Source organism: Heloderma suspectum, chromosome 4, assembly GCF_057233095.1.
Source record: "Heloderma suspectum isolate Gila_16-S chromosome 4, 16-S_ref, whole genome shotgun sequence".
In the NCBI taxonomy this organism is placed as follows: domain Eukaryota; kingdom Metazoa; phylum Chordata; class Lepidosauria; order Squamata; family Helodermatidae; genus Heloderma; species Heloderma suspectum.
In genome coordinates, this window is record NC_139461.1 from 227,545,228 (window position 1) to 227,567,404 (window position 22,177).

The 22,177-nt window shown below is 43.3% G+C and overlaps 1 protein-coding gene across 1 annotated transcript in view; it reads left to right on the forward strand.

Annotated features, from left to right (window-relative positions):
* Positions 1–263: 263 nt before the first annotated feature.
* The window catches only part of TTC39A (tetratricopeptide repeat domain 39A), a 109,025-nt gene continuing 87,111 nt past the window's right edge, over positions 264–22,177 (forward strand). The window contains exons 1-2 of the mRNA XM_084852544.1: positions 264–510; positions 18,599–18,703. Coding sequence (XP_084708670.1) covers positions 464–510; positions 18,599–18,703 — 152 coding nt within the window. The 5' untranslated portion in view covers positions 264–463. The remainder of the gene's footprint in view (positions 511–18,598; positions 18,704–22,177) is intronic.

A 22,177-nucleotide genomic window follows, 5' to 3' on the forward strand; every position in this document is an offset into this window, starting at 1 on the left:
AGCATATGATTTTTTTTTTTTTTTTGCAAATAGGTGTCTTGTTGGACCCTTTTGTGGTGATGAGAGCCCTCTTCCTTGGCGATTCACAAGTGGCCACCCTACCTCTGTCTGACCTGGTACCATACCCTGACCAGATGCAATGGGTGGGGTTGATTTCTTTGATCTAGCTGGTTTAGCAAACACCCTGTGCCCTTTAAGACCTAGAGGCGGCAGTTGCTGCTCTTAGTTATCGCTTAAGAATTAGAAGCAGCAGCTGCTGCGGCCCCTTTAGGAAAGCAAATGGAGGAGGAGCCCAGCCCAGCGGGAAGCTTACTCTGAAGCCGCCCGCCTGCACTTATCCTGCATTATGCGTGCGCCGCTGGCTTTCGAGCTGGAGAGGAGCAGCTGGATTTACCGCTGTTTGTGTATCGGGGGAAACCGTTGGAAGCAAGTCCAGAGCTGACCGTCTTTCCTGCTATTCCCCATGGATGCGCAAGAGATTCGGAGCAGCTGCAGGACAAAGGATCCTAGGTACTCTGGTAGAGATGCCTGGATGGCGGGGAGGGAGGAGTTGACCCTGTTCTCGGTTTCAGACTCGCCTCTGGGGTTGCCACGCCTTGTGCTTTTAACAGTTGTATGGCAGGCAGGCAGGCAGGCAGGCAATCAACTGGTGATGCCTTTCCTGGCCTGGAAATGGAGTGAATCACCTCTTGAATGTTTGCATGGCCGACCTGTTGACTGTGCACGGCACTGCTGAAGACATATAATGGTGTATTGGTGGGTGTTTCGTCCCTCCCTCTTCCTGATTGTAAGCTGCCTTGAATATTTTATAGAAAGGCAACGTATAAAAGTCAAAAACATATATAAGAAAGGTGGCACCTCTACAGCTGAACTGAAACTGTAGCCAGGCATAATGTGGGCCATCTAATAGAAATGATGGCTGGCCTGTGCGCCTGGAGCTGTTTCCTTGAGCTAGAAGTCTGGGGAGATGCCCGAGCCTAGGAGATCCAGAGCTGACCCTCTTTACCGGAGGGCTCTTTTCTTTTTTTCTTTTTTTGGGGGGGAGGGTTTGGGGAAAAGAGCTCTCCAGGAAACTATACTGAGCTACAGAGTACAGGAGAGTGCTTTGCAGTAGTGCTGCTGGTGAGCGTGTAGTACTAAATTGGTTTTTGGAACAGCTGGCACCTTGATTTCAGTGTCTGTGTGCATGCTTCTAGTACTGTCAGTGAGAAGGCATTGTGCAGTTATTCTGTCTTTCCTACTGGATTGTTTGCTGCAATAGAAATGTCGGAAGAAGTGGTGGGAACACACACACACACACACACACGGTAAAATGCCCTAAATGAAGCAGGACAATTGGTGCTATAAAAACCTCGCCTGGAAGCATCTGGGTGACTAGATAGTGCTTAAGTATCTGGTGTGTAGTAAAGGTCAGCAACAGGCCTCTGAACTAACCTACCTCATAGGATTGTTGTGGGGATAAAACGGAGAGGAGGAGGATTACGTACATTGCCTTGGAGTCTTTGGAGGAAAGGCGAGATATAAATGTAACAAATTAACTCTGGCTAACCTAGAGGCAAAGTCACTGCGAGGAAAGTAGTGTCTAATAGCAATAGAATTTGCTGCAGGGCCACTTTGTGGAGTTGAGGCATAGGCCTGTTGCTCCTCACTCTGTTCTCAAAGTGGCCTTCTAGCAAAAGAGTTCACATTGATCAGGATCATACAGCTCTGAGAGAGATTTCAATAAGCAGAGCTTGGTCATTTGGGGGATTTCTTGGAGGAGTTAGTATTGCTAACTGAGCATGTATAACAGAGGTGGGCAGAAAGTAGATCTGGACCTACTGGTAGATCTCTATGTGATTTGCAATAGCAGGCAAGGATTTCTGACTGCTAAATGTTTAACAACAAACAGCAACAAAATGACTAACCACCCACCACAAATTATACTGCTGAATGAAGGAAAGCTTGAAGCATAACTAGGAAAAGATTTTTGTGTACGACTGTGGGCTTCACTCAGTTCTGGTACTCAGAACAAATCATTGGGCTCAGAATTCTTTCTCTGTCTTTTGCACTAGGCTTTGATTGGTGCATGTCAGGGTTCTAGTAAAAAAAACAAAGTAGATCCCACAAGCCTGAAGTCTGCCAACCTCTGTTGTAGAAGGCACTGCTAGTCAAAAGAATGGTGTGAGGATTGCAAAGTCCTTTCCTCACAGACACGTCTGTTCCTTAATAGAGGGTTTGACAACCTAGGTTCAGTGTGCCTGAAAGAGTTTTGCCCATATAGATTTCCACAATTGCGAAGATCTACAAGACAGGTCCTTCTCCTCCCCAGATACCTCCTGCTTATGAAATAAGATTTGTAGTGGCAAACCCTAGGACTTTCCTGGCACTGGTGAGAGAGAAAAGAAGAGGTGAAGAACTTCACTGAACTTGCAAAATTGTTAGAAGACTAAAGGTGCAATCCATGGCTGGCTGGAGAAATGCTGGGTGTTGTAGGGCTTTTTTCTGTCTAAATATACATAGCAATTAACCCAAAGGAATACGAATGTCCCTGACTTAGAAAGTGCTCTTACAAATATCACTATCTAGGCTTTCTGCTATGTTAGAAAATCGGTGCTTGCCATACTATATTACGTGGTTTTTGGTTCTCTCTCTCTCTCTTGCTGTGTGTGTGTGTGTATGTTTATGTGTAGAGAGAGAGAGAAAAGAACACTTCCTTTGTTTTTACAGTTCTGGCAACACACACATCTCTTAAGAGTCATTTAATCCTGCAAAACTGTAGTTGAAGAGCAAAGTGAGACAGATCCCATTTTCTGCAAGTGAGGACAGCATGCACTATAGACAAAGGGTTATTTGCTCTCTGTTAATGTCAGGTAGAGTCAGGGAACCCCTGCCAGTCAGCAAATGTGGCAGGCAAGCAGGATTCCGGGTCTCCCTGCTGTGTGAATTCAGGGGAGGGGAGAGGAGTCTCTAGAATGTGTAAAATATTCCCAGCCTCTTCAGACACGCACACTGTTTCCTATGTGTATTGTCCAAGCTGGGTCAATAAATTTATGTTTCTCCACAATCATGCCCAAAAGAAAGTACCGAATTAAAAAATCTGGAAAGGGCAAAGAGTATAAATTGGTTCCTGCTCTGGTAGATTTATAGGAAATAGATTCAAATAATAAAATACTCAGTGGGTGGAAATGGATTGATATTTATTTATTTATTAATAATCTCTTAAATTACATACAGTGATTTCCATCTTTTTAGTTGGCCTGCCCTCACAACAGAGCCATGAGGCAGCAAAGGTTGCTTCTCTTCTCATTTTATAGCTGGGGTAGTAAGGCTAAGGAGTGGTGTTTTGCCTCAGGCAATTTGAGAAGGAATATTCCACTGAACCCCCTTTATGGATCACTGCCTTGTTGTGGCGAAGGGGCTTGCGTAACTCAGTGAAGCCATAAGCTATGCCGTGCAGGGCCACCCAAGACGGACAGGTCATGGTGGAGAGTTCTGACAAAATGTGGTCCACTGGAGAAGGAAATGGCAACCCACTCCAGTATTCTTGCCAAGAAAACCCCATGGAACGTATCACAAGGCTAAAAGAGATGATGCCGGAAGATGAGCCCCTCAGGTCGGAAGGTGTCCAATATACTACTGGGGAAGAGCAGAGGGTATTTCCAAGTAGCACCAGAAAGAGTGAAGCGGCTGGGCCAAAGCCGAAAGGACACTCAGCTGTGGATGTGTCTGGTGGTGAAAAGACAATCCGATGCTGTAAAGAACAATATTGTTGAGGAACCTGGAATGTCAGATCAATGAATCAAGGTAAGCTGGAGGTGGTCAAACATGAGATGGCAAGATTGAACATCGACATCTTGGGAATCAGCGAACTAAAATGGACAGGCATGGGCGAATTTAATTCAGGTGACCATCATATCTACTACTGTGGGCAAGAATCCCTTAGAAGAAATGGAGTAGCACTCATAGTCAACAAAAGGGTGGGAAAAGCAGTACTGGGGTACAATCTCAAAAACGATAGAATGATCTCAGTACGAATCCAAGGCAAACCACTCAACATCACAGTAATTCAAGTCTATGCTCCAACAACTGATGCCGAAGAAGCTGAGGTTGATCGGTTCTATGAAGACCTACAACCCCTTCTAGAACTAACACCAAAAAAAGATGTCCTCTTCATCATAGGGGATTGGAATGCTAAAGTAGGAAGTCAAGAAATCACCGGGATAACAGGCAGGCATGGCCTTGGTGTACAAAATGAAGCAGGACAAAAGCTAATAGAGTTTTGCCAAGAGAACATGCTGATCATAGCAAACACTCTTTTCCAATAGCACAAGAGGCGACTCTACACATGGACGTCACCAGATGGTCAATATCGAAATCAGATTGATTATGTCCTTTGCAGCCAAAGATGGAGAAGCTCCATACAGTCAGTAAAAACAAGACCTGGAGCTGACTGTGGCTCAGATCATGAGCTGCTTCTTGCAAAATTTTGGCTTAAATTGAAGAACGTAGGGGAAACCACTAAACCATTCAGGTATGACCTAAATCATATCCCTTATGAATATACAGTGGAGGTGAGGAATAGATTTCAGGGATTAGACCTGATAGACAGAGTGCCTGAGGAACTATGGACGGAGGTCCGTAACATTGTTCAGGAGGCAGCAACGGAATCCATCCCAAAGAAAAAGAAATGCAAGAAAGCCAAGTGGCTGTCTGAGGAGGCTTTACAAGTAGCTGAGGAAAGAAGGGAAGCAAAAAGCAAGGGAGAAAGGGGAAGATATATCCAACTGAATGCAGAGTTCCAGAGAATAGCAAGGAGAGACAAGAAGGCCTTCTTAAATGAACAATGCAAAGAAATCGAGGAAAACAACAGAATGGGAAAGACTAGAGATCTCTTCAAGAAAATTGGAGATCTCAAGGGAACGTTTTGTGCAAAGACGGGCATGATAAAGGACAAAGAAGGCAGGGACCTAATAGAAGCAGATGAGATTAAGAAGAGGTGGAAAGAATACACAGAAGAACTATACAGGAAAGATCTGAATGTCCCTGATAGCCATGATAGTGCGCTCACTGAACTTGAGCCGGACATCCTCGAGAGTGAAGTCAAGTGGGCCTTAGGAAGCATTAGTAACAACAAAGCTAGCGGAGATGACAGTATTCCAGCTGAGCTATTTAAAATCCTAAAAGATGATGCTGTTAAAGTGCTGCATTCAATATGCCAATGAATTTGGAACACTCAACAATGGCCGCAAGACTGGAAAAGGTCAGTTTACATTCCAGTTCCAAAGAAGGGCAATGCCAAAGAGTGTTCAAACTACCGTACAATTGCGCTCATTTCACATGCCAGCAAGGTTATGCTCAAAATCCTACAAGCTAGGCTTCAGCAGTATGCAAACCGAAAACTACCGGAAGTACAAGTGGGGTTTCGAAGAGGCAGAGAAACTAGAGATCAAATCGCCAACATTCGCTGCATCATGGAGAAAGCAAGAGAATTCCAGAAAAATGTCTATTTCTGCTTCACTGACTACGCTAAAGCCTTTGATTGTGTGGATCACAGCAAACTGTGGCAAATTCTTAAAGTGATGGGAATACCAGACCACCTTACCTGTCTCCTGAGAAACCTGTACGAGGGTCAAGAAGCAACAGTAAGAACCAGACATGGAACAACCAATTGGTTCAAAATTGGGAAAGGAGTACGACAACGCTGCATATTGTCACCCTCCTTATTTAACTTATATGCAGAGTACATCATGAGAAATGCCGGGTTGGATGAATCACAGGTCGGAATTAAGATTGCTGGGAGAATTATCAACAACCTCCGATATGCAGACGATACCACCCTAATGGCAGAAAGCGAAGAGGATCTAAAGAGCCTCTTGTTGAGGGTGAAAGAGGAGAGTGCCAAAGCTGGTTTGAAACTCAACATTAAGAAAACTCAGATCATGGCATCTGGCCCCATCACTTCCTGGCATATAGAAGGCGAAGACATGGAAGCAGTGACAGATTTTACTTTCTTGGGCTCCAAGATCACCGCAGATGGTGACTGTAGCCATGAAATTAAAAGACGCTTGCTCCTTGGGAGGAAAGCTATGGCAAACCTAGACAGCATAGTAAGAAGCAGAGACATCACCTTGCCGACAAAAGTCCGCCTAATCAAAGCTATGGTTTTCCCAGTAGTAACGTATGGCTGTGAGAGCTGGACTATAAGGAAGGCTGAGCGCCGAAGAATTGATGCTTTCGAACTGTGGTGCTGGAGAAGACTCTTATGAGTCCCCTGGACTGCAAGGAGGTCAAATCAGTCCATCCTAAAGGAAATCAACCCTGACTGCTCCTTGGAAGGACAGATACTGAAGCTGAAGCTCAAATATTTTGGCCACCTAATGCGAAGAGAAAACTCTCTGGAAAAGACCCTGATGCTGGGAAAGACTGAAGGCAAAAGGAGAAGGGGACGGCAGAGGATGAGATGGCTAGATAGCATCACGGATGCAATGAATATGAACTTGAGCACGCTCCGGGAGAGAGCGCAGGACAGGAAGGCCTGGCGTGCTATGGTCCATGGGGTCACGAAGAGTCGGACATGACTGAACGACTGAACAACAACAACAAATTCCACTGAACAGCACTAACGCTTGAGCCATCAATCTAGTCAAAACCTCCTAGCTTGTGCTCAAGCTGAATTAACACTGTAAGTTGTATCATCTGTTGTTCAGCACCATTGCCCAACTAGTGCTCTCCAGATGTGTTGGATTACAGCTCCCAGCATCCTCCTAGTCCAACATCTGGGGAACATTGTTGTACAGTCATTCAGAAAATAGGCTGTACTTTCTTCCGCCACCAACCCAAAGGTGAGCATTGACAGAAGTTAGCTTACAAAGCAACATCCAGATTGATCAGGTGAATGAGTCATGCTACATATGACAAAAAAAAGGTGACACACACCTGTACCACTGGCTAAACTGATATGAGGAGAAAACTCTCTCACGCAGCCTCAAATACCTGTTTTCTATGCTTCCCCAGTGTTCCCGGTGATCCAGAAATGGTGTGCTGGCGTGGACTGCAAGAGAGCAGCTACTGTGCCATGATAAATACGTTAAAGATGCTTGTGAGCCTAAAGTACCAATCTGCAGGGGAGGCTGCCCGCTGGATCTCTATGTGTTTTACTTCTCAGGCTTGGCGGCCTCCCCATCAGTCTCCACTGAGGGCACATAACTTTGCTACTTCTCCACAGCAGGAGGGCTTGGACCATTTGCTCACTCCTGGTGCAGTGAAATGCCCTTGGAGACCGTGCCCTCGGAGGAGGATGCCCAGAGCTCTCTGCTTGAGTCCTAACTCTGAGCTGGTGTATTTCCACTCATCAGGGAAACCTAAATCAGTGAGGTATGCAGGAACACAGCAGGCAGGCTCTTCTGAGGTCATGTAGAGTCCCTTGGAAGGCACTCCCTCTGCTCACTGCAGGGATCTTGCAAATGCACCATCTCTGACAGACAGCCATCCAGCCTCTACTTAAATACCCCCAGTGCAGGAGAGCCCATCACCAGCTCCTGAAGCAGTCTGTTCCACTGCCAACAGCCCTCACCTTAGGACAGGTGTCCCCAACCTTTTTGGACTTGTGGGTACATTTGGGGATTTGAGACCATGCTGTGGGCACCACCACAAAATGCCTAATCAATGGATTGCCGCTTTGGTGTCTACCTGTTACATCTGGAGATCTTAGGCTGTATCTTATTCAGAAAAAACTTTTGTGTCTATTGGATACTGCAATGTCTCTTTAATAAGTGATTGTCTAAGTTAACTAATTGCTGGTGGTGCAGTACAGCTAATGGTTCTTGCTTCTTTTTGGTGAGAGGTTATTACACATATAAATTTTGTACTGAACAGTCTTTAATATTAATTGATGTACACGTGCTTTTAAATTATTAACCTCTTTATGGAAATTAACAAATGATACTACAACATTGAAAGGATAAACACTCACCTCCTATAATGAAATGGACTGAGGATGCTTTCAATATTTGAACAGGTGGCATATAGATGCCACCTTCAAATGGATACTTATTTGGATATTTGGTTCACTTTTGCTGAAGCCTATGTATAATTGCTAGAAAATTCTATGAATTTCTTATAAATCCATGTACGTATATTGAAAAAATGAAAACAATTCCAGTGCCCAGGGGCACCGTGTTGGGGACCCCTTCACAGGCGCCACTGGAGGTGTCTGCGGGCACCATGGCACCCCCGGGCACTGCATTGAGGACCCTGGGCTTAGGAGGTTTTTCCTTAATGTTTAGCCAAAATCTGCTTTCTTGCAATTTCCACCCATTAGTTCTAGCCCCGCCCTCCAGAGCAATAAAAACAAGCCTTAATTCTGCTAAGGTAATTATTATTCATTTAAAAAGTGAACATTTTGGATATAAGGGCAAAGAAGAAAAACTTTCCTGAGCTACAGAAGTTTGGGTAACACTGTGCTGACTCCTTCCCCTTGCAACCCCCTCCATCAACTCCCATGCTGTTCCAAAGGGTCCCCCAGTCCTCCAGAACAGCTTTTCAGGGGGCTGCAGGGGAAGGAGCAGTTGTGAAGACTGCCTTCCTGCCCCCTTTCTCCAGGCCAAGCAGAACTGTGATAAGTGCTTCTCTGGATCCAACCCAATGATAATCATCATCATAGTAATAATAATAATAATGAAAGTCAAGCAAACAATAGTTTATATATTTGTATGCAAAGAATAGAAATATGAACTACAGTTATATTAAATGTAATTAGTTCTAAATTATACTAAAATGCATTCTGTTAGATGTCTTGAGGCTGAAGAAGAATTTCTGTTTCAGGTTCTGAACAAGGCTGCTCTTTACGGTCTGCTTCCAAGAACTTGGGTCAAAGTTAACTTGCAGCTCAGATGGATGGGGTGGGCAACTTTGTGCCCTCCAGATATTTTGAACTACAACTCTCATCAGCCCCAGCCAGCATGGCCAATGATCAGGGATTATGGGAGCTGTAGTCCTAAACATTAGGAGGGCACCACATTGCCTCTCCTTCTAGCAACTTAGGGCCAGGCTGGCTTATTAAAATCCAATTATGGAGCTTGCTAGGTTGAAGCAAAATGCTTTGCAAAAGACCTGGGCTTTTATTTTGATTTAACAATCACAACTCCTAGATAATCTTAATTGCCAAAGGCAAAGGTTAAAAAAACTTCAGTGACCTGGTTCCCATGACACATGGCTCACCATGGGTTATTTAAGCCTTGGAGAGCTGCAGCGTCTGCTGGGCACAATTTGTATATTCAATCCCCAATCATCTCATGCGACTCTGATCATCAGGGGTTAAGCAAGGGTTAAACACAACCCTATAACAAACCCTCACATAACCCCTGATGTCCAGGTCCTGATGATGTGGCAACTGTCCAATCAGAGGTTGCATAAATGGCGACCGGCACACACTGTGGCTCATCAGGGGGTAAAATAATGCCTGCCTATCATCCTGATGAATTTTATAGATAGGAATTTCCCAGCATGCACTCTACTTTCCCATTAGTCCTAATATTACTTCCTATTTAGTCTTCCAGGTATATATAGACACAGCCCAGAGAAAGGAAGGGTACAGGTACAGTCCAGGGAAGTCTGAAGAACATCAGAGTCCTGCTGAAATCACAGAGAACCAAGTGCTAAACTGCAATACAGACTTCAATAGGATTTAGACATGTTGGTCTTTGTCTGAATTGCACCCTCTATTAATTCATTTGATGGTTCTGCAAACTATTGATAGGCTTTGAGTTTGTTTGGCCACTCTTTGTCCACCTCTTGATTGTTGTCTGGTGTATGTTCACTGAAATTATCAAGCACTTGCTAAATGAAATTAGTTGCTAACGTGTGAGGGAGAGGCACTCTGCACATTCTCAAAGACACTTCATTTTCACTTCAAATATTTTCAGGACCAGGCTTCATTCTAGGAAAAAACGCTGCTGGGAATATTGTTTCACCCTTCCCCACCTCAAACCCTGTTTCTGTAAACTTAAAATCCCAGAATATCCCACCTACTGCTCAATGTGTAGTTGGACTGTATGAGTTAAGGGAGGGATGAGCTTGTCTAGGCTGAATTTGCTGCCAGCTTTCTACAAAGCACAGGAGGAGATGTGGACCTATTAAATGTTAAACAGGCCTTGGTAAAGGACAGGATATGCCAGAATTTATTCTCTCTTTAATAAGCTTATTCATTACTGAATTATTCATAAGCTTTTAAATTGGCTAAAAAGACAGTGGTGGCACAAAAAATTAAAATTAACGGTTGTGGGGGCTGATTGTTCATTTTCTCTCTCATTTTGGCAGTCATGAGATGGCTGCTTTTATTAGATTATTACTGAATTTGCTTTGCTTTCATAAAGGCTGTAGAACATTGAAGGGGCTCTGTCTGGTAGATTGAAAGCTGTTTGGCACTTGGAGGAGAGAGTTTGGGCAGCTGTATCATGTATAAAGAATAGGTATTTCATTTAGCTTTAACATCTCGGGGTTGTTCTTCAACACTGGAGCTAAGAGTTTTCCCATTTGAAAGACTTGGAGCCATATAGCTAAATTTGATGTAACTTTTTATAAACTTGAAGTAACTTAAGTACCACTGGTGTTATGTGTGTAAAAAGTTTACTTTCAGATCAACTGGTAATAGTCTGCTCAAAATATTTTTCCATTTCTTAGACCATTCTGTTCTTTGAAACTCTTGTCCTAATTTTTTCTCCCATTTTTGGATAAAGCTGGAAGACTGATCATTTCATAATAAAAAAAAATTACATCAAACCTATAATGTATCTAAATGTAATTATGGGACAAACTGCATTATTTGTAATATGTAGCTTGCTGCTACACCTGGTTTTTTTTCTTATTCCAAAGTAAGTGTGGGGCTCCAATTTAGACTGGGACTGCAGTGTGTGGAGAGCCTGGAGAGGTGAGGTTTAATCCTTCCCTCCCCAGCCATAATGCTTCTAAAACTCATGCCCCCCATGTTACATAGCGGTTGTTGTGGTGGTGGTTGTGGTGGTTGTTTTTAAACTTCCATTGGTGCCAATTTTCTACTTAATTAAAAAGCAAATACACTTGGAGCCATGGCTGGCCCTGGTTTTTCTTGTGGCACTAGACAAATTTCCCATGCTTCTGTGTGTCTTTGTATCTTGAAACATAAGAGCTAAATGGTGAAATGATTGTCCAGCATTGTCTTTTCTCATTTTTAATCTTTACTGTCTGGCAGTTCTTACTTCCTCTGCTTTACACGCATTCCCTGGATAGCTGGTAGAGACCAGAAGGCCCTCCATCATGTCCCCTGGATTGCTATTGCCCAGCCAACAAACTACCTTTGTGTACGTCCTCCAAAAATGTTGGCGTTGCCTTAAACTCCAAGGTATTTACGTACCTGACGCAGGTGCCCAGGTTTCCCCTGTGGTTGGGCTGACCCTGCTCAGAGTTAGGATAAACATGCAGGAAGGTAGATGTTACCATCACTTCATGGGCCTGTAGTACCTCAGAATGCATGAAGAGGACTGCTTGTACACCTTCACGTGCACCCTCATGTCAATTCTCCCTGTATGCATAAGAGTACAGTGTGTGCACCATTTTCTGCTACACACAGGAGCTTATTATCTTTACTAAAAACGTGTACCCAATTTGTTATACTTGATATTGGCCTGAAGTCTGTTCATTTACATGGCTTACTATTTATGGCCTTGAGCTGTTTCTTATAACTGGATGGCCAATGTGCTATAGTCAGTAGTGTGCCAGACCTGGACCAGGAAGATCTGAGTACAGTTCTTCACTCAGTCATGAAGCTCAGTAGGACCAGTCATTCCTTCTTAGACTAACCTGCCTTACAGGCAGGGCCAGCACAAGACATTTTGCTGCCTGAGGCGAAGGACATTTCGTCTGTTTTCAAGATTGTGTTTTTGGTGTGCTGAACAAATCCATCCTCTGTTGCTTTAAAGCAAGATCACATGCCCAACCAACCATCTCCTTCCTTCCCTCACTATGTTGCAAAAGCTAGTGGGAGCAAGACCCTGCGGTTAGGTTTGTTATTCAGTCGTTAAGTCGTGTCCGACTCTTCGTGACCCCATGGACCATAGCACGCCAGGCCTTCCTGTCCTCCGCTGTCTCCCAGAGTGTGCTCAAGTTCATATTCATTGCATCGGTGATGCTATCCAGCCATCTCATCCTCTGCCGTCCCCTTCTCCTTTTGCCTTCAATCTTTCCCAGCATCAGGGTCTTTTCCAGAGAGTTTTCTCTTCGCATTAGGTGGCCAAAATATTTGAGCTTCAGCTTCAGTATCTGTCCTTCCAAGGAGCAGTCAGGGTTGATTTCCTTTAGGATTGACTGATTTGACCTCCTTGCAGTCCAGGGGACTCATAAGAGTCTTCTCCAGCACCACAGTTCAAAAGCATCAATTCTTCGGCGCTCAGCCTTCCGTATAGTCCAGCTCTCACAGCCATACGTTACTACTGGGAAAACCATAGCTTTGATTATGCGGACCTTTGTAGGCAAGGTGATGTCTCTGCTTCTTACTATGCTGTCTAGGTTTGCCATAGCTTTCCTCCCAAGGAGCAAGCGTCTTTTAATTTCATGGCTACAGTCACTGTCTGCGGTGATCTTGGAGCCCAAGAAAATAAAACCTGTCACTGCTTCCATTTCTTCCCCTTCTATATGCCAGGAAGTGATGGGGCCAGATGCCATGATCTTCGTTTTTTTTAATGTTGAGTTTCAAACCAGCTTTGGCACTCTCCACTTTCACCCTCAACAAGATCCTCTTTGCTTTCTGCCATTAGGGTGGTATCATCTGCATATCTGAGGTTGTTGATAATTTTCCCAGCAGTCTTAAAAACCTGTGATTCATCCAACCCGGCGTTTCTCATGATGTACTCTGCATATTAGTTAAATAAGCAGGGCCACAATATGCGGCCCTGTCGTACTCCTTTCCCAATTTTGAACCAATCGGTTGTTCCAGGGCTGGTTCTTACTATTGCTTCTTGACCCTCGTTCAGGTTTCTCAGGAGACAGTTAAGGTGGTCTGGTACTCCCATCTCTTTAAGAATTTGCCAGAGTTTGTTGTGATCCACACAATCAAAGGCTTTAGCGTAGTCAATGAAGCAGAAATAGACGTTTTTCTGGAATTCTCTTGCTTTCTCCTTGATCCAGTGAATGTTGGAGATTTGATCTCTAGTTCCTCTGCCTCTTCGGAACCCAGCTTGTACTTCCGGTAGTTCTCGGTTCACATACTGCTGAAGCCTAGCTTGTAGGATTTTGAGCATCACCTTGCTGGCATGTGAAATGAGCGCAATTGTACGGTAGTTTGAACACTCTTTGGCATTGCCCTTCTTTGGAATTGGAATGTAAACTGACCTTTTCCAGTCTTGTGGCCACTGTTGAGTGTTCCAAATTTGTTGGCATATTGAGTGCAGCACTTTAACAGCATCATCTTTTAGGATTTTAAATAGCTCGGCTGGAATACTGTCATCTCCGCTAGCTTTGTTGTTACTAATGCTTCCTAAGGCCCACTTGACTTCACTCTCTAGGATGTCCGGCTCAAGTTCAGTGACCGCACTATCATGGCTATCAGGGACATTCAGATCTTTCCTGTATAGTTCTTCTGTGTATTCTTTCCACCTCTTGTTAATCTCGTCTGCTTCTGTTAGGTCCCTGCCTTCTTTGTCCTTTATCATGCCTGTCTTTGCACAAAACATTCCCTTGATATCTCCAATTTTCTTGAAAAGATCTCTAGTCTTTCCCATTCTATTGTTTTCCTCAGTTTCTTTGCATTGTTAATTTAAGAAGGCCTTCCTGTCTCTCCTTGCTATTTTCTAGAACTCTGCATTCAGTTGGATATATCTTCCCCTTTCAGTCAAAGGCTTTAGCATAGTCAATAGCTAGGTTTGCTAGCTGTCGGGTAATAATTTATCCATCATCATCAGTCATAATCATCGTGCTAAGGAATTAAGAAAAACACTGCAAGGGTATCTGCTAAATCCTTTCATAGGTGTATGAGTATAACTGCATATACATTAAAATCTAGCTGTCCAAATACTTGGAGCTGGAGGGGACATTTAGAGATAAAACTGGGTATTCAAAGGTTAATGGCTGTTGTTGTTCAACTGAGCTGAAGCAAGGCACTATATTTATGTTTGGAACTGCAAAACAAAAAAAGCAAGATGGCAAGAGCTTACAGAATTAATTTGCTGTTAACGTTCAATGGGAATATTAACATGTCAGTTAAATAATTTTGGAAGACAGCAAACCAAGTTTGGTTATGAATGATAAGACACTATTGTTGGTTTTTAATTATTATTTCCAAAGAACCTATCATTGTATAGAATGTGTTGTAGTTCTTAACTCCTTGAAGCTGCTGGAGGGGAGGAGGTCCTGTTGGGGCATTCTAGGAACTGTTCTCTCCCCTGGTATTTAATGTCTTCATTTAATTTAATGTCTTCATTCTTTACTGGCTGGCAAGGACTCTGAAAGTCTTGCTCTGGATGCAGTTTCATTGCCCCAATAACTCACACTGTAGAGTCACTGACTGCTGGGTGTGCCAGCCTGCTGCAAGCCATATTGTGGGATGGCCTATGTATTGTCATGCTGTGTCTGTCTTCGGGGGCTGCATAGTGCCAGCTCCTCTTTTGCTACAGGGTTATTCACCACAAGTTGGCAGTAAGCTTGTAGTGTGTTGGGCCTCCTGGCTTTACACATTTGCTGCAGTGACACAGGAAATATGTCACATCCTAATCATAAAATAATAGAATAGTAGGGTACGAAGGGGCCTGTAAGACCATTGAGTCCAACCCCCTGCTCAATGCAGGAATCCAAGTCAAAGCATCCCTGACAGGTGGCTGTCCGGCATCCTGAATGCCTCCAGTGTGGGAGAGCCCACCACCTCCCTAGGTAATTGGTTCCATTGTCATATTGCTCTAATGGTCAGGAAGTTTTTCCTGATGTTCAGCTGGAATCTGGCTTCCTGTAACTGGAGCCCATGATTCCGTGTCCTGCACTCTGGGATGATGGAGAAGAGATCCTGGCCTTCCTTTCTGTGGCAACCTTCCAAGGACTTGAAGAGCGCTACCATATCTCCCCTCAGTCTTCTCAAGGCTAAACATGCCCAGTTCTTTCAGTCTCTCTTCATAGAGCTTTGTTTCCAGTCCCCTGATCATCTTTGTTGCCCTCCTCTGAACCCTCTCCAGTTTGTCTGCATCCTTCTTAAAGTGTGGTGCCCAGAACTGGACACAGTACTCCAGATGACACCTAACCAGTGCTGAGTAGAGGGGAACTAGTACTTCCCAGGATTTGGAAGCTATGCTTCTATTAATGCAGCCCAAAAGAGCATTTTTCCTTTTTTGCAGCCACATCACATTGTTGGCTCATATTCAGCTTGTGATCGACAACAATTCCAAGATCCTTCTCGCTTGTAGTGTTGTTGAGCCACGTATCCCCCATCTTGTAACCGTGCATTTGGTTTCTTTTTCCTAGGTGCAGAATTTGGCATTTATCCCTATTAAATTACGTTGTTTTCAGCCCAGCGCTCCAGCCTATCAAGATCACTTTGAATTTTGTTTCTGTCTTCCAGGGTATTAGCTATCCCGCCTAATGATCAGCACTTTGCTTGTTAAAATGTATAGTGTTAAGTGTATAATAGAATTATGGTCTTCTGAAGAGTTGTCAGGGCTGGTAGTCAAGGGGCAAGCAGGGCTGGGCAGTCCAAGAGCGGCTCAGGCTCAGGAGCCAGGCTGGGGTTTACAGGGGTGCTTCTAAATGGATGGCTCCTAGGGCTACCAATCAGAAGTAATTGTGCAGCTATTCCATCTTTTCCTCCTGTAAATTTCCTGTAGAAAGGTAAAGGCAGAAGAAATGGTGGGATAACACAGGCGGTTACACGTGGAAGACGATGACATCTGGGCCCTGTGTAAAATTCTGCAAAGGAGACAAGGCAAGAGTGCTATCAAAGCCTCATGTGGAAGCATCCTAGAAACAGGTGGATCTCTATAAGCTGAAATAGTGGTGCTGCAGCATGGCAGTGAGCAGAGTGGTCATTCTCCCCTCTGACCAGCTGCCACAGTGGCACAGATGGTGGGCGCATGGATCCTACAGTTAGATGTCAGGAGTGCTACAGCAGCTATTTGTGGAACTTAAGCCCCATCAGGCACTTTTATTTATTATTTATATATTGTTAACGCTGATATACCGCCATATTAGCTTAAAAAAACTATCAAAGTGGTGTACAACAACTTAAAAGAATAAAATCTTAACACAATAAAAACAAGACCATTAAAAACAGCAAAAGGCTGAACCTACTATATAGTTTAAAAAGCTAAATTAGAAAGATGGGTTTTCACACCCTTTCTGAAAGCCAAGAGAGTAGGGGCCAATCATAGCTCTTGAGGGAGCTCATTCCACAATTTTGAAGCAACATAGGAGAAGCTCTTTCACGTGTGCCTGGCAGTCAGGCCTCTGTGGACAATGGTGCCCTTCCAGGGTGCCTCTCCTGCGGATCTTAATAACCAGACAAGTTCATAATGAGACAGGCGGTCCCTTCGGTAGCCAGGTCCTAAGCTGATTAGGCCTTCAAAGGTTAAAGCTAACACCTTAAATTGAGCCTGAAAAGCACTTGTCAATCAGTACAGGTCTTTCACGACAGGGGTAATAGTGTCCCAATAATGGTGTTAATATGGTCCTGATATAGAAACCATTTTCTTATCAGTTTGAGCTAAGCAACCACACCGCAAAAAAAAGTCTGATAGAAGGTCTGTCTTAATAAACTGGTGGTAGTGGGAACCTGGGAATCAAGTGCCAGGCTGTAGGTTGATGGTACTATCCGCTATTCATACTATCCATACTATCCACCGAGCAATTTGAGCTCTACCCTTATGTTACGATTATTCCTGTAGTGTTTAGAACCTCCGAGAGGCTATGTAAATGTATATGAAAATTAAAGTCCCAAAAGCATGCATGCTGTGAGAATGGGTAACTACTTAGGACAGGCAAGAAAGGGGAAAGAAAATGCAAAGGATGACATCAGCTCGTCACTGATCTTGGTTTTGTAAGATAAGCAGAAACAAATCCCCTTTTGAGATAGTTTGGAAACAAACAATTGATTTCAAAAGATATTAAAGCTAAATCTCTCTTAACATTTCTTTCTAAATGGCCAGTCTGGTCACTGAGAATCTTTGAGTGCAGTCTGCCCACCAGACGGACACTCCCTGCCCTGAGATGTGAGGGAAGAGCTGGTGTGGATTGCTTCCAGCTATTCTGTACTCTCTTGGTGTATGATGCTGACAACTCAAGCTGCCAGCTGTGTCCCAGCTTACCATGTCAAAAGACAAAGGTAAGAAATGGATAGTTCCACTTGTGCCTCTGGGGCAAAGTCGGTCTTTACATTTGATATGGAAATTGCACAAGCTCCTGGAGATTGATGACTAATTGGTTTATGAAATGCTGAGTGGTCAGTAGGTTAACATATTATTTCAGGTTCTCTGTAGGATATAAAATGATGGCATAGTGGCTCTTATTCTTTTTCATAATTAAACAGCGCAGAACATCCTATATATTAGGAGGACTCCATAGGTATGTAGGAGTACATACATCTGTGAATTAAAAGATTTTTTTAAATGCTGGCAATGACTTCTGATCTTCTATATTTATTTATTTATTTATTCTTATATCCCGCCCCTCCTTCTAACTGGAGCCTGGAAAGATCGTCAACCAGGGTGACCAAGGCTGTTCCAGTGTGGGGCCGAGGTCTGAAACCATGTGAACTGCCCAGAGAGCTTTGGCTATTAGAAATGTAATAAATAGATAAATAAATAAAAAATCTTAGTTCCTGCTGCAGTGCCACAGCTGCAGCCCACAGAGATCCACCTGGTCCTAAGGTGCTTCTAGACGAGGCTTTTCTGGTGCCATCACACTGCATAATTCACAGAGTTTTATATGGGACCCAGATGTTATCATATTCCAGTTGTAAGGCAGATACTCCTGCAGCTAACCAGCTACCACCCTTTCAGTCACCTTGCCCGAGAAAGGGATATTTGTGACTTGAGCGGTAGTTATCAAATACCTCTGTTTATAACTGCTACCCCCCAAAAATCTAAAGGAATTAGAAGTTGGGAGGTGGAGTGAGTCTATCAATCCAGTCTATGGTTGAGAGCATTTGCGAATGGAATGTCAGGATGTCAGTTGAAAAACTGTTATTTCCCCTCTGTTCTCTCCCTGACCACAGGGACAACAGCACCACAAATTTCCTTTTCAGGGCTGATTGGAGCCCTGAACAGCAGCACTCTTAGTGGGTAAAGATATGCTACAGCATTTTGTCACAGGTCCTACATGTAGATGATGATGATAATGAATAAATGTTATCCCTTCATGAGTACAAAATATTGTACCTGGCCCATCTTTTTTTTTTTTAAAAAAAAGATCCTTTCAGATGAGAGTGCCTGATGATATTTTCCAACATGATGAAGGTGATAAATGATAGTGCTGACTGTGCTTCATGTATTACATGGCACCTAAGAAAAGTATTCTGATAGTTATCATGCTGACCCTTCATGGGAGAACCTTTATTTTTCATGCCACATCACAAGAAGAAAAGTTAGCATTAATTCTTTCTTTTTTACAGATCATCTGCACTGGACTTGAATGTTGCCCTTGGTGAATGTATGGCAGCTGTGGATTTATTTCTAAATAACAAGTTCCAAGATGCCCTTGTTTCTCTACAAACAAAGTAAGCTGCTTGTATTTGTCCTCTTCTAATTATTGTTAGTGCATGTACTTACAGAAATGTGGAGACAAGCAAAAGTTGCCCCCGTCTTCAAAAGCGTGGGCAAAGGAAGATCCAGGAACTTCAGGCCGGTCAGTCTGACTTCGATACTGGGGAAGTTATAAGAACAGATGATAGAAGAGTCCATTTATAAGCACCTTGATAACAATACAGTGGTTAGTAGAAGCCAGTATGGATTTGTCCAGAATGAATCCTGTCAGACTAATCAGTGGTGGGTGCTTCTTTTATGGTTTACTAGTGGACTGTGGAATTCTTGTGGGTATTATTTATCTTGATTTCAGCAAAACATTTGACAAAGTACTCCATGATATTTTGATAAGCAAACTGGTTAAAATGTGGGCTGAATGAATTCAGGTGGAATCACAGTTGGTTGGAAAACTGTACCCCAAAAGTGCTCCTCAATGATTCCTCATCAAACTGGAGGGAGGTTTCAAGTGGGGTGTCATTGGGACTGTTCTGGGCCAAATATTCTTCATCTGCTTGATAAGTGACATAGATGAAGGGCTGGAGGGAATCCTTATCAAATTTGCAGTGACTCAAAACTGGAAGGGAAAGCTGAGCACCTCAGAAGACATGAATACAATTCAAAATCACCTTCATTGAATGGAAGACTGGGCCAAAACTAACTCAGTTTTGAGGTTTCTACACGACGCTTTTATCGTGCACTCATGGTTGGTCACTCATGGAAGTTTGCAGATCCTTTACACAATGTCATCAACCTCCAAGGATTCTCCCATCCTTCTTAACCTTTATCCCAGCTTTTTAAAAGATTGACAAAATGCAGTAATAAATTTGAATAGCAATCCAAGGGCTGGTATATTTCTGTAATCCTGTTATATCACAGTGCCATCTAGTGGCTGTATAGTGAAACATATTGAACTTGCAGACAAAGGAAACCCCCGGGGAAAAAAGGGGAAGCACATGTAATGGAGCTGAACTTAATCCCACAAAGAATCCGGAAGCAGAAGCCCTAAGAAGGGCGTGGGATTGTAGCCTTGTGTAGAAATCCTCAAAATGAAATTCAACTGCATTTGGGCAAAATAATAATGATAATAATAATCCCTCAGTGCACCTCTTGAAGCAGAAGCTGTGGATTCCCTGCATCAACCAGGCGGTTAGACTAGATTACCTACCCAGGCCTCTGTAACTCTCTTATTGTTGTCCAATTTATGGTACTAAGATTAACAAACCTTGTACAATTCTCTCCCAAAACCTGTTTTTTGAAATCTAAAGCCTCTTTTCAAAGGAACATGGAATCTGACTTTCCAGTTCCCGAAGAACAATTTTAAATCCAAGCTCTGCAGAAATTAATAGCATTGAATAAATACCAGTAAAAGAATTGCTAGTTACTTCCTGACAGAGAAACTCCCAGCCATTCACTTGCAGACATAATGGTGTTGCATCCATCCAGAGATGCAATGTACCACCATCCTAGGTTACTAGGAATAAGAGAAGTAATTTGCTACTCAGAAATGACAGTTGGAAACAAATGCTCTTCCCATTTACTGGTGTCTGTGCAAAAATAAATTCTTAGTGCTTCAATATCCTAGATATAGTTCTTAAATATAAGTGGATATAGAGAAATGTGATGCTTTCCAACTGAGAGTCTCTAGCACTCTCCAAGAATTGCTCTTCTGCTATAAGTGGAATTACAATCGACATTCCATACTTCTGGGGGCATAGCATTTTTCCTGTGCGTATATCCAGCAATGTTCCATCCATGCTAGTAGACAGGGAAGGGATAGTTGACCTAAATACACCATTTAAAAAATGTGCACTAAAGCACTTTTTATGTAGGCTCTTTTTGAAGTCTGAATCAGCCCCCCATCAGTAGCCATGGATGTAGACAAAACACACTCGAGTGGTGGGTTAGGAATAGACTTTTACTGGAGGTATAACGAACTTACATCTCAAGGCAAGTTGGCTGAGGTCAGCCCCATGCTCAGCATCCCTTGCAGGAGGAAGGAGATAGGACAGTAGAGGGAGGAGACAAGGAAAAGGCAGAAGGACCTCCCAGAGATCCCACCTTACTCAGGTACGTATTAACCCTTCAAGTTCAGGTTAAGCGATTCATGGGCCTAGTCCCTCCAACACTTTTGCACGATTACTTTAACTTTTAAGCCAAAACGTTACCACAGGAAACACAGCAAAACCAGTATTTTAAATGGCACCAACTGGAAAGGGAACATGTTTTTGTTCTTGTTCTTAATAATCTTTAAATGTTTAATGAAATGTTTTTTCATTTAAGCGCCATTATGTAAATATTTCAATTTTAAAAATAATATAGGTGAAAATTTATTTTTATGCAAATGCAAAGACTGAAATTAAAAACCAGAAACACACTGGTACAATGGCACCGATGGGCATAGTGCCAGCTCCAGGTTTTTGAACTCCTTTGGCCCCCCTTTAATGGCCCTCCCTCAGTGAGTTTTATCTTACCTCCATTGTCACCAGCTGCTTTTGCATCCCTGTCGTATCTTTATCCTCATCCTCATCCTTTCTCTCATTATTGCTGCCACTTGCTTGCTTGACAAGCAGAGAGCCAGTGAGCAAGTAGCAGTGGTGTTTACTGCTCCTCCTCCTCATCACCACCATAGTCTGAGGACAGAGTGAGAGGGAGGTGAGCAAGGAGGCTGCAGTGGTGAAAAGGAGGGGCAACTCCAGGGGGCTCCTGCCAGTAGGCCCCTGCTAGGGTGTGGACTCCCAGCAGGTGCCCAGTCATGCCTACCCTTGATGCCAGCCCTGCAGGCATGTGGCAATGGGCTTTCCTCGTGATATATCACTGCACATATCAAAGCCACACTTCTTAAAAAGATGGAAGGAGGGAGTGCATTAAGGTGAGATTGTACTAATGGTGCATTCTTAAAAAAGAAGTTGTTGGTTTTTGCAGTCTGGAGAAAGATGGGAGAACCACACAGAAAAAATACAAGACAACCTAGATTTGAAAACAATGTTATGTAGAAGTCCCATAAAATGTGAATGAATAAAGCGTTGATATTTTACAGTAAACACTTTGTGTAGAAGAGTATCCATGATCATTAAGACTTTGGCAATGATCCCCTTTAATTAGAGCACTAGGGAAATAATATTTCCACTTTGTCAGATTTAGTAAAACGGCTGTTCCTGTGAAGGAGAAAAGTCTTGTTTTGACATAGCTGGGATCAACTACGAGCTATCGACCACAAGTTTCTGTACTCTTGTAATGCTGCTATGCTATTGGCTTCTATTCCTAATTTTTATATGCAATGACTGCTTCAGTGTAACTCAGTTTTCCTCTCTATAATATGCTTAGTTGCTTTGATCAATTTTACTGAGAAGGGCATAATTACACTATGGTGGGACGTGGGAGAGGGCCTTCCCTGCTGTGCCACCCCGGTTGTGGAATGCCCTCCCCTTAGAGGCCCGATTGGCGCAGAC